Source organism: Lottia gigantea (assembly GCF_000327385.1).
Source record: "Lottia gigantea unplaced genomic scaffold LOTGIsca_43, whole genome shotgun sequence".
Classification (NCBI taxonomy): Eukaryota; Metazoa; Mollusca; class Gastropoda; family Lottiidae; genus Lottia; species Lottia gigantea.
This window is the reverse complement of record NW_008709504.1, coordinates 1619636-1635676: the sequence shown is the minus strand read 5'-3', so window position 1 is coordinate 1635676 and position 16041 is coordinate 1619636. Positions and strand designations below refer to the sequence as shown.

General features: G+C 34.3%; 1 protein-coding gene across 1 annotated transcript in view; it reads right to left on the bottom strand.

Annotated features, from left to right (window-relative positions):
- Nucleotides 1–2213: 2213 nt before the first annotated feature.
- LOTGIDRAFT_164119 (hypothetical protein) overlaps nucleotides 2214–16041 on the bottom strand; it is a gene marked incomplete at both ends in the record, with an annotated part of 16461 nt that continues 2633 nt past the window's right edge. Inside the window, 2 exons of the mRNA XM_009060605.1 lie at nucleotides 2214–2349; nucleotides 3056–3096. Of these exons, the coding sequence (XP_009058853.1) occupies nucleotides 2214–2349; nucleotides 3056–3096 (177 nt within the window). The remainder of the gene's footprint in view (nucleotides 2350–3055; nucleotides 3097–16041) is intronic.

Here is a 16041-nt window from a genome sequence, read left to right as displayed (position 1 = left end):
CGCTAACAATGATGTGAAAAATTATAACAAGTCAAACAAAAACTTACGCAATTGACACGAACCGGTTTTCGAAATATTATCCTTTTTCAAGTGACAAGTTAACGTTCGCTTCCAGCGGATGCTGATATCGCAAACTAGGTAGTTGTTGGTAGTCCTAGTAGTTGGGAGTTGGATTGGATCAAATTGGATGATATGTAATGAGGTTGAATTTGCGATTTATATAGTAGTCAGTTAATACAGGTTTTTGATTTTCTAAAAATTATTGAGTGAATCATGTCATATCTTTGATCAGTTAAGGATTAGGATTATTTTTGATTTCTTAATTAGTTGAGTCATATCTTTGATCAATTGAGGATTATAGAAATATTGGATTAGATTTTGATTATATCTGAGTAATAATTCAGGAGGATTAGATTATCTCAGAGTACAATTTACATAAATGAAAAACATAAATAAACAGAAGTCAAGAATACAAAAATATAAAATAAATAAACATGAGAAATATCTGATAAAATAAGCGGGATAAGTGAATTGTAAATTGATTAGAACTAACTTTGAATTTTGATTATACCCGAGTAGTAATTTAAATGGATGGATTATCTCGGAGTATAATTTACACGAAAGAAAAACATAAATAATGGAAATTAAATTTACTTGGTAAGATTAAAAGATTAATGCAAATTTTGTTGAAGGAAGTTTGTAATATGCACGAGAAACAAATGTCAAAATCTTAACGTATACAATTTATACAAAAAAAAAAAATATACATATATAAATAAAAGATGAAATATAATATACCAAAGTCAAAATAAATTGTCGTTCAAGACAGGTAAGTTTGCTAAATACCAAGAAGAATTTCTGGTTCTTGTGTGTGTTAATAATTATTTTCGATTTCCAACAACTTTGAAAATTCATTTTAGTTGGGCTATTGTCGGTTACTTTTATTTATAGCATATAAAGACTAAACCTAGTAAGCATATCAGTAAATGTAATGTTTTTCTAGAAAATCACACAGACTAGTGTCTACACAACACCTACCCTACAGCTTTGTGCCATTGTGGGCAAATCAAAATTTGTCGAGTTCTACACTGAGCCTATTTTTTCATTTAGTATATCTTTATCTTGATAATAGCAGTGAGACTTTGAACAGAAATGCTAAACAATTTCCTGAAAATTGTACTCTGTAAAAACAAGTTTCGCGTTGACAATAGTCCTTTATGATATGGTCATGTTTAGATTTTCTTCAAATTAAAGACATGTTAACACTAACACTAGCGACTAGGCCTACAGTAGATATATATTTTGAGGAGGATATAAAAATGCGATATACCAATGTACTTGCAAATACGGTAGGCTTTAGTGGCCTAGAATTCATGACAAAATTATTGCAAGACATTTGCATGAATATTTTTTAACAGACTAGGCCTATGGTTTGTTAATGTCACTTGACTTGTTAATGCTATGAAAGGAAAGGATTTTAAATCCTTGGACTGGATGATAGAGGTTATCTATAGTCTATATCTTATTTTATGTTGCCTGTACAGCGACATCTGTCGTCATATATCAAATATATTCGACATGTATTTGGAGAAATGTTTCGCAGGATTTGTTGAGGGAGATTTGTTATTGTATTTGAACATTTGATGGTAGAGTTTTATGTTTGACGTTTTGCATTTGAAGATATGTTGAGCTAGATATGTATTTGTAGATAAGTATTTGAAACAGATTCGTTTGTTAGTCGTTCTTGCTAACAGATTCGGTGTTGGACGTTCTCAATCACAGATTCGTTTGTTTGTTGTTCTTGCTTACATTTCGTTTGTTTGACGTTCTTGCTCAGCTGCCCCTGTGTTGATACAGAAGCTCATGAATTCGTGTGGTCACTAAATTTACAAAATTTACTATTTTGCGTGTTTCTTGTATTTGATGCGTTTATCGAAACGGTCAGTCATCAGTACATTTGGTGACCTGTTAACACACTTATTGATGTGTGTGAGCTATCTAAATATTGACCGGTGTGTTTGACGTGTTTATTGGTTGATTGGGTATGTGGTGGAGATGCCAGCTAGTCTATGTGTAAAGATCAATGAACGTTTTAACATTTAACAAAATAATTTGATCTATTTTCTCAGCCACAATTCACACAACCTTGTTAAAAAGACCGGCAGATAATTGAATTGGCAGTTTGAAATGGGAAAACAATAAAGATTAAGAATTCAAGATAATTGTAAGCTTGTTTTCGGATCAAGTGATTGACAAACAAAATCTGTAATTGCTGCTTTCTTCTTATAATCATGTGTTAGCTTGAAATAAATAGGATTTGCAATAGAACTTAGTTGGACGAATGACATTCTAGTGTATAGAAACATAAATTTAATCTGTATTGATGACCACAGTAATGATTGTTCTCTTTAGACTATAATCATGATAAGATTGGTCATTTTCATATCAATTTATATCAAATGATTCAATGTTATCCGGCTTCCATTCAAATGTCAGCAAAACAGGAAGACCTTATTGTCTACAGTTTTAGTTTGAAAAAAAGATAAGAATATACATTAATAATTTAAATCTTAACTAAGGGCATTTCCTACGATTGTTAGTGAATGCATATCTAATTAAAACCACGTGGGTCACGCAGCATGAATAAATTATCACAGAGGTGACTGTGTCCCAGGAATAAGATTTCCGGGAGTAAATCATATCTTGGTCTCAGAAACGTGAATTGCTCTGCTAATCTAACAAGTTCACAGCTTAAAATAATTGAGTTTTCAAATCAAAGTTTATCCAGAATTATCTGAATGTGATCTCATCGAGTCATCCATTTAACAGACTTGAATATTTGCATGTACAATAACGTCATGTATATACAGTAGACTCAATTATCCTGTCCCACTTCGTCAAGTTCAAATTTGGGATATCTTAATAATTCTTGTTCGAGGCATTTTAAAGGAATTATGCGATTTTCGTTCAGTTCTAGTAGTTCTGAAGACTTTATATCTATTCAATACCAAAATCAAATCCCCCCTCCCCCGAAAAAAAAATGCCACACCTATACCTTTCATCCTCCGACAGCCTCCAACTATATTCTTGGTATGTCTGAAACATCAACAAATATTCTACACTTGATTTTTTTTTATGTCGCTGATGATATTTCTTTGCTTCAAAGAATCACAACAAAATTATTCTTAAACAACCCCATTATAGGCCTTACAATATGTATACTAATACAGAAAAATTTCTTTTAAAATGCTCATTATTTCAAATTCCATTCAGCTTCAAAATGGAGTTGAAAGTATTTTAATGGCTATGTTATACGGTCGATTGAATTAAAGGTAACGTAATGAAAGTTGCTGTCAAACTCCTAGAACCTGAAGTGCTTGTTAAATATATAAAAGTAATTCATTAACCGCCTAGTCTAATTTCAATTGATTTGATCTGCATGAAAAGAATAATGTCTGTGTGAAATGGCAAACTTTTCAAATGTCTAGTCTGATTAAAAGCATTTCTACTTCTTCCTAGTAATGGAGTATTTATTCCGTAATTGATTGTTCTTTAGGGCCTACATGCTATCAAAATGCTCCAATGATAAACTAAAAGATAAGAATATCTCATGTGATATTTAGTGGGTATTTACGTCTTATTACAGTAGTTGTATGAGTGCATATTGTGAGAATTCGGTGTTCTCTTCATTCGGCAATCCTTGGCAGTTTCTATATAGAGCTGAATCTGTCTCGGTAAAAGGTGGTCAATTTCGTCTCCTTTCGCGAGACTCTTTGCTTCCGACATTGAGCAGTGATTTGTCAAATGATAGCAATATTTCGACCTAAACTATAGAACCTTTTGGAAATAATACTGACACTTACTTGTGCATTTAATGCATTTAATACCTTTCGTTTCACGAATATGATTTATTTATAATGTGAATCCATATCCAACGAAGTTTTTGTTTTCATTGTCTTTGCTTACAAACACTTGTAGTCCCGAAAAAATCAAATATCATTTAATCACCTGACAATATTAGCATAGTTCGGGTAAATAATGGCTGCCATTCATTACCGTAATATGTTGCAGAGTGCTATCGTAACTTCACGGTAGGCCGTTTGTATTCTCTCCTGTATTTTAGCTAGGTGAAAGCAATTTTCTTACTTCAGACATTATTGACGATGTTTCAATGTGATTTCTACATTTGTCAATGTCCCGGAGAGTTAACAATTGGTCTAAAGAGTGTCAAAATTCGCTCAATTCTATATATGTCAGCCTGAATGTATTATTTTTTACTCATTTCTATTAATGTTTATGTTATACAATTATCTATTTTTGCAGCATGCAAAACTTCGTTCTTAAAAAGGTGGAAATTTATACGTGAAAGTATTTCTACAATGTGCTATTAATGTTATTTATCTTTTTGATCAACTTCAATTTGCTTTAAAGGGGAGTGAACCAATTCTTTAAGTAAGCACCCAAGATTTATTTTGGTTATCGATCTTACAACAGCTCGACATTCAGAAACATTCAGAATTAGTAAGAGAAATTTTTTTTTACAATTTCGGCGTTTTGTTTTAATCCATAAAAGAATTATCTAACACCAACCAAAATCAAAGTTTCTTTAAAAGGTTTACGTAAACCCTCTATATTTTTATGAAAATAAACGGCACGATATTTTTAGTAAAACTTTTTTTTAACGAGTTTTATATCTTTAGACCTAACTTTGCCAACCTTCTATAGGAATCAGACTCTCTCTTTAAGGTACACTATTATAATAAATGGCATAGACTTTAATAGAAATTGAAGATTGTTCGTCAAATGTCAAAAGTACACAAAAACAAGGCATTCTAAAGGGACAAATTAGCAACATATATATATATATATACTTATTTAGCACAAAACCTTCCTCACAAAATCTTAAATCATTTCAACAGATGAAGTCGTTTGCGTTACGAGCCTCGCTTTCCACGACTGCCTCCTATTGCTTGTATTGTACAGAACTTCAGTAGTTTAATATAGAGCCTCCTACATCAATCGAAAATTAAGATCAACGGCCATTCTTTTCAAATAAATTGGTTCTTGGGAGTACCTAATAGCCTACATTCGCCAACCCAATAATCCACCTCAAAAGCTATACACCTTTCTTGCAGTTCAACCAAGATACAAAAGCGAGAGATACATTCCCGCCAAAGATAGCCTAGCCTAGCCTCTGATCACGTGACTAAAACTATAACCAGGGTGTAGTTTGGCCAAGTCGTATATAAAATGAAATGAAATGAATGGAGTTTTACGTGCTACTTTTCAGCACCATGTGGGCTAATGAAGACGGGCAACGCTATGCAGGGTGCAATGAGGGAAATTTTGCCAGGACAACGGCATTAGCCTGCTCTTTTTCGATTTCCAACTGTCTTTAACGTGCACAGCCTGTAGCACACTCGGTTTATTGTCCCATCCAAACGACTAGACGCTTTTCCCATGTCAGCCCCACTCACTTGCATCACTGACAGGGGCAAACCGGGTTGAAAAATCCGAAGGTATTATCTCGACCTATGCCGGGATTAAACCCTGGACTTTCAGATTAGCGAGCAAGCGTCTAACTCACATAGCCACCGCGGCTCCCAACTCGTACATAAAGACAAACACACATTGAAATACATGTATCCTTCACAATACCATAGAATCTTGACTGTTACCTTATTGACTACAGCTCCAAGTAATTCCACGTAAAGCGTTCTCATTTTAGTCGTACTACAGAGTGAGTTTTAATATTTCTTGCAGGTGAGTGTTTTGGGAATAATTTATAAACTGTTGAAAGAGTGCCGAATCATTATTTTATTCGCCATTCCGTGTTTCTTAATTGTCATGCAATAAATGAGGCGTGGATACTGCAATTAATTCCAGACCATTATTGGCTATAATGCCATTAAATCCCATGGGCTGCATCTTTCCGATCTTGATTGTTAGGTTTTTGAAAGGTGAATGTTAAGTTAAATACCTCTAAAGGCCATTCGTATGATGAGTGATTCTTATCTGTGCTAGAATTTGCGAGAATCGACATGTTCCTTTCCGAATTGCAACCCATAAGACAAACAAATATGATATAAATTACAAAGCCAGACCTCCGTAAAAGGATTTTAAGCTTCCTGTCCAGCAATGAAATACAACAGTATCTCCGTCTCTTTATCATGTCTGAAAATATTAACCATTATTTTCAAATGCAATTGATTTTCGGTGACGTATACGACGATGCCCTGACTAATGCTACGAGAGTCGTTCGATTCGGTAACTCTTAGTGAATCTTTCTCTACAACGAAGGGAACAAATCAATGTGTTTTCGGCTTGTCACGTGATTGTAACATTGTGCCCTGAATATCTATAACTTCTGGTGACACTTACTTATGCATTAAAAGTTAACCACAAACATATACCTTTTGGTATAATAGAATCCATATTATGTTCGGGGATAATTCTGACACACATTTAAATAATTTACGAAATTTTTGTTTTATTTAGTTTTTTACGGACACTTTTGGTATAAGATACAAGAAAAGAAAATGTAAAAATGTAAGGATAGTTATAACTGCTACTGAATTGTGTAATAATTATTGTCAACATGCGCAAATTTCATCAGTTCTTGTTTAAATGTATGTAAAGAAGGTTTATGTGCATGTGACGTATTAAATATAATCCGCGCAATGACACTCACTTCATCGGCGTACCAATTTTTTAAGTATCCCTGAACCAGCGTTAGGAAAGTGTGATGGATGCGGGGTTGCGTGCCATGTTGAACAGAAAATTTTGAAATTTTCAAAAATTTTGCACACTTGCAAGTGATAAATGATTCGGGACGAAGAGTCTAACAGTAAATATTCGCATATAATGTGAGAACAAATCAACATGGGAAATATTGTTATTGTTAACTATATTCACGCTTCAATAAAATATGATATGTAAACCTGGAATTTCGAATTTCAATAATCAATCAAATCAGTGCACCAAACGTTTTGTCGATTGTCTATCTGCCATCCAACATAAAACTTTCCAATTTTACGGAAATGTTAGCTTTCTGCAAATTTCCGGCTTTGTATCACGACAATGGTAACCGGATACGTTGTAAGAAGTAAATTTGAACAAAATAAGCAGGTATTGTGTAAATTTAATAGATAGATTAAGATAAAATGGAAGGAAGACAACTTAATTATTCCTTAATATCCGCTTTAAGCGACTTTATTAAATGTTGTTTTTATTGTGGGCGTTCTTTTCTTTAAACGAATGGTAATTTTCTTTTTTAATCAGAAGTTAGCTCAAGGATGCCATACAACGTATTTTCTGGATAGTCGTATACAAAATCATACATATAGTCAAATCATAGTAATAATCAAATACAACTAGTTATTTAATCATACTAGTTTTTCATCTTCATATTAAAACTCAAATCATTAAGTATTTATAATCAAAGTATGCAAACTAATTTCAATTATTCCTCATTGCCTCTTAAACCACATTTGTCAATCTTCGCCAGTTTCCGTAAAGCTGAGTCAGAGCGCTAGCGTAACTTTCATGTTATAAGGCCGTTTTAAAACCAATGATAATTCCAATCAAACCCAGCCAATTGGCATAAAATAAACTGATATAAATACAGTTTTCAATTAAATCTTAAAATCAAATCAAATTGACATAAAATCGAATAACGATCAAACTATATCAGATACCAGGTCCAAAATCTTCGGGTAATATATTGTAATCATTTTTCATCGTCGAAGTTCTCCTCATATCCCCGATATATTTCTTACATCATGCGATAAGGTTTAGCTAACACAATGGTCAGTTAAAACTAACAGAAACGCGCATTAGTTGATTTTTCTCCGAAAGAAGACATTATTAGAAGGTAATGTTCCGGACTATAAACCGTGTAAGGCGTGAAATAAAGTCTATCATTCCGTTCGACTACAAATTGACCCTTTTAGTTCATTATTGCCGTTGTCACCAACCGATGTTTAGTTGTGTCGAGGGACTCGTTCACTTAATTCATCGCCTCGCCAAGCAAACCTCATTTCAACTTGGAATCTCGAGTAAGCGCAATAATGACCAAAGAGTGAATCCAATAAGGCAATAAGCCAGTATAATTAAGTCGTAATAAAACCCGATTCACTGATTTTGCCCAAGAGATTTCGTCTCTAAACTTAGATTTACCAAAAAGAAAAAAAGAAGACATAATTCTATTTAATGGCGCTCGATTTGAACTGAATGCTATCAAGTTCTTCTTCTTGCCTTTGTTTGAAGTCGCTTTGTCAGATTTTTAATGATAAATTGGAATAGTAGAGATTGGATAATGGGCCAAAAGCTCTTTGTTTTCTAATGACAAAATAAGCTAATGTTTAGAACTTTCATCTATTACCAAACTAAAGAGCCGATCAATTTGTTTTCATCTTTAATAAACGTAGAATTGCGAATTTATCTACATAATAAATCTTACATTATACTATACGATATAACAAAGTAACTATTCGGCCTACCAGCCTCGCAGCTACACATCGTTTTGGATTTTCTAGGCCTCTCACCGATCCGTTTTATAATTTTTAGTTGCTCTTATGATAAAATGAATGTAAAACGCGAATGATTAAAATAAAGTCTCAAAATACCAAAACCAATTTACTTTCTTAAAATTAAAAGCAAACCTTGCATATTTAACCACATTAACATTCAATTATTATTTAAAATTCTGAAGTAAATTCCATTGAGCTTGTATATTTCTGATAAATATTGTGATTTTGTGATATGTGAAAACGCTGAAATTATTCCACTTGGTATATAAAGAGTCAGTTTAAATTGTTCAGAGTCAGTTCGTGTTCATTTTGCATTTATTTTTGTAAACATTTAGAAACCATTCATTCCCAGTTTCCAAACGGTATGCTTTACTTTTAACTTGTATACTTTATTACTGGATGTGCACAAATTCTTCTGTTATTTAATAATAAATTTTTGTGTATAGATTAAGGGCGATAACTATATTCATCGGTCCTTTTATTCTGAAAGATCGTTTCCAGACCACAGTTTACGTTTATGTATCATTATATGAACCTAAACAAAGTAGCCATATGTACCTCTACAAGCGAGACAAATACTTGTTCATGGCAGACTCCCACCAACTTGTGAAAAATTAATCTTTTAACTCTCGCATTTACAATGTACTGGATCAACAACCAACAACCAGATTTTAAAATGCGTCCAAGATAATTCCCCTATTCAGCACACAACCAAACCAACAAGACTAAGGCATGGTAAAACGCCGGTGTCTTGGTTTTTCCGACAACTTCTGACTGCGCCGACACTCTGACAGGTCATTTTGAGTCTTGATATTTTCGAATTGGAAAACACGTTTTCTTGACAATGGTTTCAATAAAAAGTTGGAATGTTCTTATTATGTACGATGAAACGAAACAATCCATAACCTTTTTATTTTTCAACATAACATTTTGCGACTATATCGTATGTGTTCAGATAGCAAATGTTTAGCCACCCCACTGTGTCGAGTTTAATCGTGAATGGGTATAAATAGCCTAACAATTCCCCAACAGTTATGTCTGACAATTTAAGACTAGCGTAGAGGCAGAAAATCTAGATGCTCCTGTTTTATTGAAATTTTACAATACACAAAAATCAAGGAAATTTCAATTTAGGCCCTATTCATCTGTAATCCAACCTTTACAGATCAAGGACTATCTTGCGATTTAACCGTTTTATATTTCATCTGTGAAACTTATTATATACCACATTTGACTGACCTGAAGAGTACTGTCTCTAAAATGTAGAAATCGGCACGATCTTACTATTCTGCGGAAATATGTATCCAAGTATTCAATGGAATAGCATAGACCAATTTGAAAATGCAGACACCGACATAATCTCCATTCACTAAATATTTGCTATCGAAAGGCTTACGATAGTTATGTCACAACATTTCATGTTGAAAAATGAAAAGATTATGTATCATTTCGTTTCATCATACATAAAAGGAACATTCCAACTGTTTATTGCAGTCAGTGCCATGAAAACGTGTGTTTCAATTCAAGAATATCAAAGACTAAAATGACGGAGTGTCGGAGAAACCAGGACACTGGTAAAACGCCATGATTATTGGATACACCTGTTGACAAAGTAGTTTGGGCTAAAAGGGACACAGTTCATGTAGGACAAAACGTCATTGTCAAGGAATTCCTCTTCTAAATTTTGGAACGTATGGACTCACTCCACTACGAAAGTAGTCCAGGCCACATATTCTTGACACATATTCTAGAGCTAAGATTGTTTCGATAATACGTGGCCAGGCTATTTTAAGAAATCTTAGATTTAGATTTGGAATTCGGTATCTGACGTTGCATTATCTTTAAGATTTGGTGAGATGAGAGACTTATTATTTTTAATTCTAAAAATAGTCGTTTTGTGAACAGCCAAACTCGGATGAGTATAACCGGTAGTAGTCTACTTTCAATTGGACTAGTTCAGAATTACATAGGAAGAGATGGCAAATCAATTGGAGTGAGTACGTATGAAACATTTAAAGGGAAGCAATTCTCATGATACCCAAAATTGAATGATCGTCTTTCGATAAGATACATTTAGTACAATCTACCAGAAAATTCATACGACGTTATGAATATTTTTAAGCCGATTAATTAACATAATAGCATCAAAGCATTTGGACTCCTATCAAGTATACACACATATATACACACACTTTACATGCCCTACTGCACCGCAAAGCATTGATCAAATTCAGATAGGAACAATCCACGAAAAGCCAGATTTCATCTTATGCCAAATGATAGCCTTAGCGCAGAAAGTACATTCGACGGCAGCCAAATGTGCCCTATTAGAGGCCGTGTTTGTATTGAACAAGTCCATGAAAACTACTCAATAAGTATCATCAAACAGAAGAGCTTCCTTCCCGATCCAGTGCTAATTGCCAGTGCTGTGGATCCTCCACTTTCAACACACAAAAGGCTTATCGAAAAATCGCCTTCTACGAGTGTAAAACGTCACAGATATAGAAATGCTGCTTGGAGCAAATGAGAGTTTTGCAGGGCCTAAGATACCCGATTCGAATATAGGACAGTCAGTTTGTTCAGTTTCATTTGTTCTGGGAAATTGTTCGGTATGTATCCTTTGTGGGAGATAGAAGTTCATGACCATTGTTAAAAAAACGAAAAAAAAAAGAGTTTAAATCTGTCCGGCCCCGGAAAACATGTCACGAAATTTTAGGGCATACTGGACATGTGGTGTATGTCATAGACACATTGGCCTATTGAGTTTGCAGGCGTCCAAATGAAATGATATGAATGGAGTTTTACGTCCTTCTTTTCTGCACCACGTGGGCTATTGAAGACGGGCAACGCCATGCAGGGTTCAATGAGGGAAATTTTTTTGATTTCCAAATGTCAAGGGACTTTTGACGCGCACAGCATGTAGCAAACGGTTCATTGCTTTATTGTCCCATTCGAACGACTACAGATGCTTTTTCCATGTCAGCACCGCTTACCTGCTTCACTGACAGGGGTAACCGGGTTGAAAATCCGAAAGTATTATCTCGACCTATGCCGGGATTGAAATCTGGACATTGAGGTTAGCGAGCAAGCTAGTAATCCCACAATAACAAATGTAAATTTTCTCGGAAAAGTTATGATAGAATTTAGGCCTAGTTAGATGGGCTTTCTTCGAACTTTGCGGATTATTTCAAAGTTTATTCGAATATTATATACTTTAAAAGGAATAGTATTTAAAATTAAATTGAGCTGATAATTAATAAATTTTAGTTAGTTTACATTTAAAAAAAACACTCTTAATTCTCTCCCAAAAATTTCACACCAAATCAAAAAAATTGGACTGAAATTCAGTGAAGATTTTCTTCTGCAAAACCAAAACCAACAAGTCATAATGTGTGCTCTTATATTTTAATATCATAATCAGTTAGGCTGGATATATATTGTCAATTTCATCAGCCACTCTGAATCAAGTGTAGTTTCCACATGGATCTGGGTAATTCTCTCGTAATGATGAGTCGGACAAATACTCTGCCATGTTGTTGTTTGGTTTGGGCTAAGGATCGAGGATCGAGAGTCCCTATTTAATACACACACTTGACCACTGGGAATAGCGAACATGGCGGCGGCAAAAAATATTTTTCGGCTTCGATTTAAAAATGCTATAAAATCAATGTTTACCGAGGAATGTCGCTGATTTTTTTAGGGTAGTGTCTGAACTTAATGAATAATCTAGCTTTTATTATATATAATTATGACCAGAGCCTCCCTAATGGTAATTTTTATACGCATGGGGACGTACATTGTCCGTCGCAATTGCTCGTAAACACTCTACAAGACACAATTCCTGCTGGATTTTGACGAAACTTAGTGTAAGTGTTCGTAATCACCCAAGAATGAACCGTATGGAATATCAGAAAAATCGGAAAACATTTATGAATTATTGCCCTTGTTCTTGAAAACGCGGTCAATTTTTGGCCGTAAATACTCTAATCAAAATCCATCTAGAATTGTGCCTTCTAAACTTGGCGTGCGTGCTTGCAATCACCCAATGATGTACTCTATTGAAAATCACATAAATCGAGTTATTACCCTTGTTCTTGAAAACGCGTTCAATTTTTTAGCTCTTACATTCTCGAATGTACAATTCTCGATGGATTTTGGTGGGAGTGTTTGTAAACACCCAAGGATAATTCCTATTTAGTATCAGAAAAATCGAAAATATTATATTGTATAGACCGTATACACTAGCAAGCACAATTATTGTTGATGGATTTTGATAAAACTTGGTGTGCATGCTGGTGATCACTCCAGGATGAACCCGATTGGTTTGAATAGAATTTAGTATATTTGTTTAACGGGTAATTACATTACAATAAGCCTCTCCCTAAAAGTTTATTATTAATAACTGCTCCCTTGTATTTTTCCCTCCTCCATTTTCTTGTAAGCCCCATTAACAGAAGTACAGCAACGAACAGATTAAGAAGTTTTAATGTAGTTTAAAGTTATTTTTGTGATGAATGCTAAGGAGATCCACTCTTCAGGTATATTATTGAAACTGTATTATGATAATTGTAGTGTGACATTGTGTTTCTTGCATTATTTGAACCTGTTATTTGGTGTCATTGAATTGCAAGTTTTATACGAGCACGTGCTAGAACATTCTTTTATTTGTATATCATATTCACTAATGATATCCATATTATAAGATTAATCCAGTCTTGTCAGTGTGCAAACAGTTAATATAAGAGAAATGCAACTAGTTTCAGATTTGCTTAGATTAGGCCTAGGATTATTTAATTAGTCAAAATGTGAAGTCATTCATTATGTTGTGCTAATTCATACTAAGACTAAGATATTTGTTTTGTATATTTCCAGAATTTGTATAACTTGATGAGTTTTGAGTTATGCACAACTGTATGTTGTATTATTGATGATGATTAATAATATATTCAGTAAAATCTCCAAGAGTATTCCATTCTTCAATTCCGGGTCACTCCTTTGTTGTCTGAAGATGTGTTTTGATATTTGAATCAACTACCAGTACCAGTTTAGTATTAGTTTGGAAGATAACCAAGTCAGAACACAAGTGTATTCCGAAGTTTCCAGTCCAGCTAATAAGTACTACATGGTGGATTCTGAGTTGAAGTTATAGACACTCTACAATAACTATAATAGATATTATTGTATTTTTATATTGTTCAATTTGTAATTAATTGTTTATCATGTCAGATAAGGGTAAAGTTACTTCTGTAGTGGGGGGAGGTAGTCAAGATATAGAAATTGAGAATTCTAATGAGGCATCAGGTAGCACTAATGCAACAGGTCAGTCAGTTTTAGAACAACTGAAGTCTAAGAGAAAATTGCTAAGAGGCGAGATAACTAGGTCCATAACTAGAGTTCGCACAGCCATACGCAAAGATGAAACAAATTGTTTCATAAAGAATTAGATGAAATTCGTAAAGATTATGCTATAGTTTGTCAATATCATAGTGAATTGTATGATTATTGTGATGATTCTCATACAGGACGTTTAGACCAAAGGGAGACAGACCTTACAAATGATTTGTATGGTATTGAGGAAGCAGTTGAAGACTACATAAAGAGTTTACAGATTGGTGAACAGAGTCAGCTTTCTTCAGACAGGTCTGTGGTACAACAGAATCGAGCTGTTATTGATACAGAGATAAGGGAGACAACTCCATTTCAAAATAACTGGAAGAGGAAGTATACATTCAGAGTCCTCCACTTCTACACAACATCCAGCATCTACTACTGGTACTTTAGTTAATAATAGTTTAGTTGGTCAGAGTTCAATAAGTCAGGTTAGTAGGTCTGATTCTTGGATTGATGAATTAGTTGAGTTTCAAGAAACAATATTACCGTCTTCAGTGTCGGAAATGTCAGTTGCAGATGCTCTGTATAGAATTGAAGCCGGTAGAGATATACCAACGCTTAAATTGTCTAAATTTGATGGAAATCCCTTGAATTATATTGAATTCATGGATAAGTTCAAGATACATATTCATGACAAGCCACACTTGTCTGATGATGTCCGTCTAATACAGCTTAAGATGCATTTAACAGGAGAAGCTGAAAGGTCTATTTCTGGACTAGGATCATCTGGTTCCATGTATGCTACAGCCTGTAAAACTTGAAAGGAGCAGTTTGGTCAGTCAAGTGCTGTTGCATCCAGAAAGTAACCAAAGGGGGAAAGATTTCTAACTTGGATTGAGAGATTTGTCCATTGATGTAATTAATTGTATTGCTGTTTTGGAAAAGATCCCGTATTGAATTTGATAAAGATAGTAGAGCGTCTTCCAGATCGTTTGATGGATAAATGGAAAAATACAGTTCCAGATATACGGAGTAAAGGTGAAGTTCCTTCCATAATGCATGTTAGTCGCTTTCTTCGTAAACAGGTTACCATTGCCTTTGATCCAGATTTTGGTGAAATGGAGAAGAGTTATAGTAAGAAATATGATAATAGTTCCAGTGGTAATTTCCAGAGGAATAAGCCTAAAGGAGTTCATTCAGCTCAACCAGAGAAGAGAAGTTTAAAATGTTTTATTTGTCTTGCTGGTCATAGAGTTTCAGAATGTCCTACATTTCTTGATAGTTCAATTCAAGATAGATTTAAACTTGTTAGTGATAATAAGCTTTGTTTTAGTTGTCTAGTCAAAGGTCATCGTACCGCTGAATGTCGTACAAAGGTTTCCTGTGGTAAAGATTCTTGTACGAAGAAACATCATTATTTACTACACACTGATCCAATACCTGCTAGCAGTACCGTTCCTGTGAAGACTGTTCTGGACAGAAGAAGCTTCCTACCTGTTGTTAGATTTCGGGGAAGGGAGGGTTTGATTCTCCCAAATGTACAGGCCTAGGGTGGAGCAGACACTTTATTTAGAAATTAGGATTAAGGGTCTTGATATTGGGTTTTCTTCTGTTCTTATTCTGATCTGAAATTAGAAAAAATAACTCGCCCGATGGGCGAGAAGTATAGTATCTGTTATGTACTGATTGTTTTTAGTTTACTATGAACAATATTATCATTTAAGTTCTTATTTTTTGAATATGCAACTATCATTTTCTGCTTATAGACATGGGGGAATTTCTCTTGAAGGCTCTTATAGTGGGCATGAACTATCTTGCTTGCTCGATTGCTGGTTGTATTAAACGGGACAACAAAGGGTGCTATGCCTACATTATGATGAATATTTAGTCCTATAGGTCTTGCTGTATTCAATGTCTCAATCCAATGGGCCTCCCTAGATTGACGGAATTTGGTAGTTTCATCTTCGGGCAAGTCAATTTCTATACGCTCGATTGGGATTAGGGTGAGATCGTCTATTGAATGGTCGTCGAGGTTGAAATGATTAGAAACAGGCTTGTCTTTCTTTAATTTGATGTCTGACCTATGAGCATTAAAGCGAGTTCGTAAATTATTCTTAGTTTCTCCTACATATTGTTTGGGGCATTTCTTGCATGAAATTAAATATATTACATTCGAATG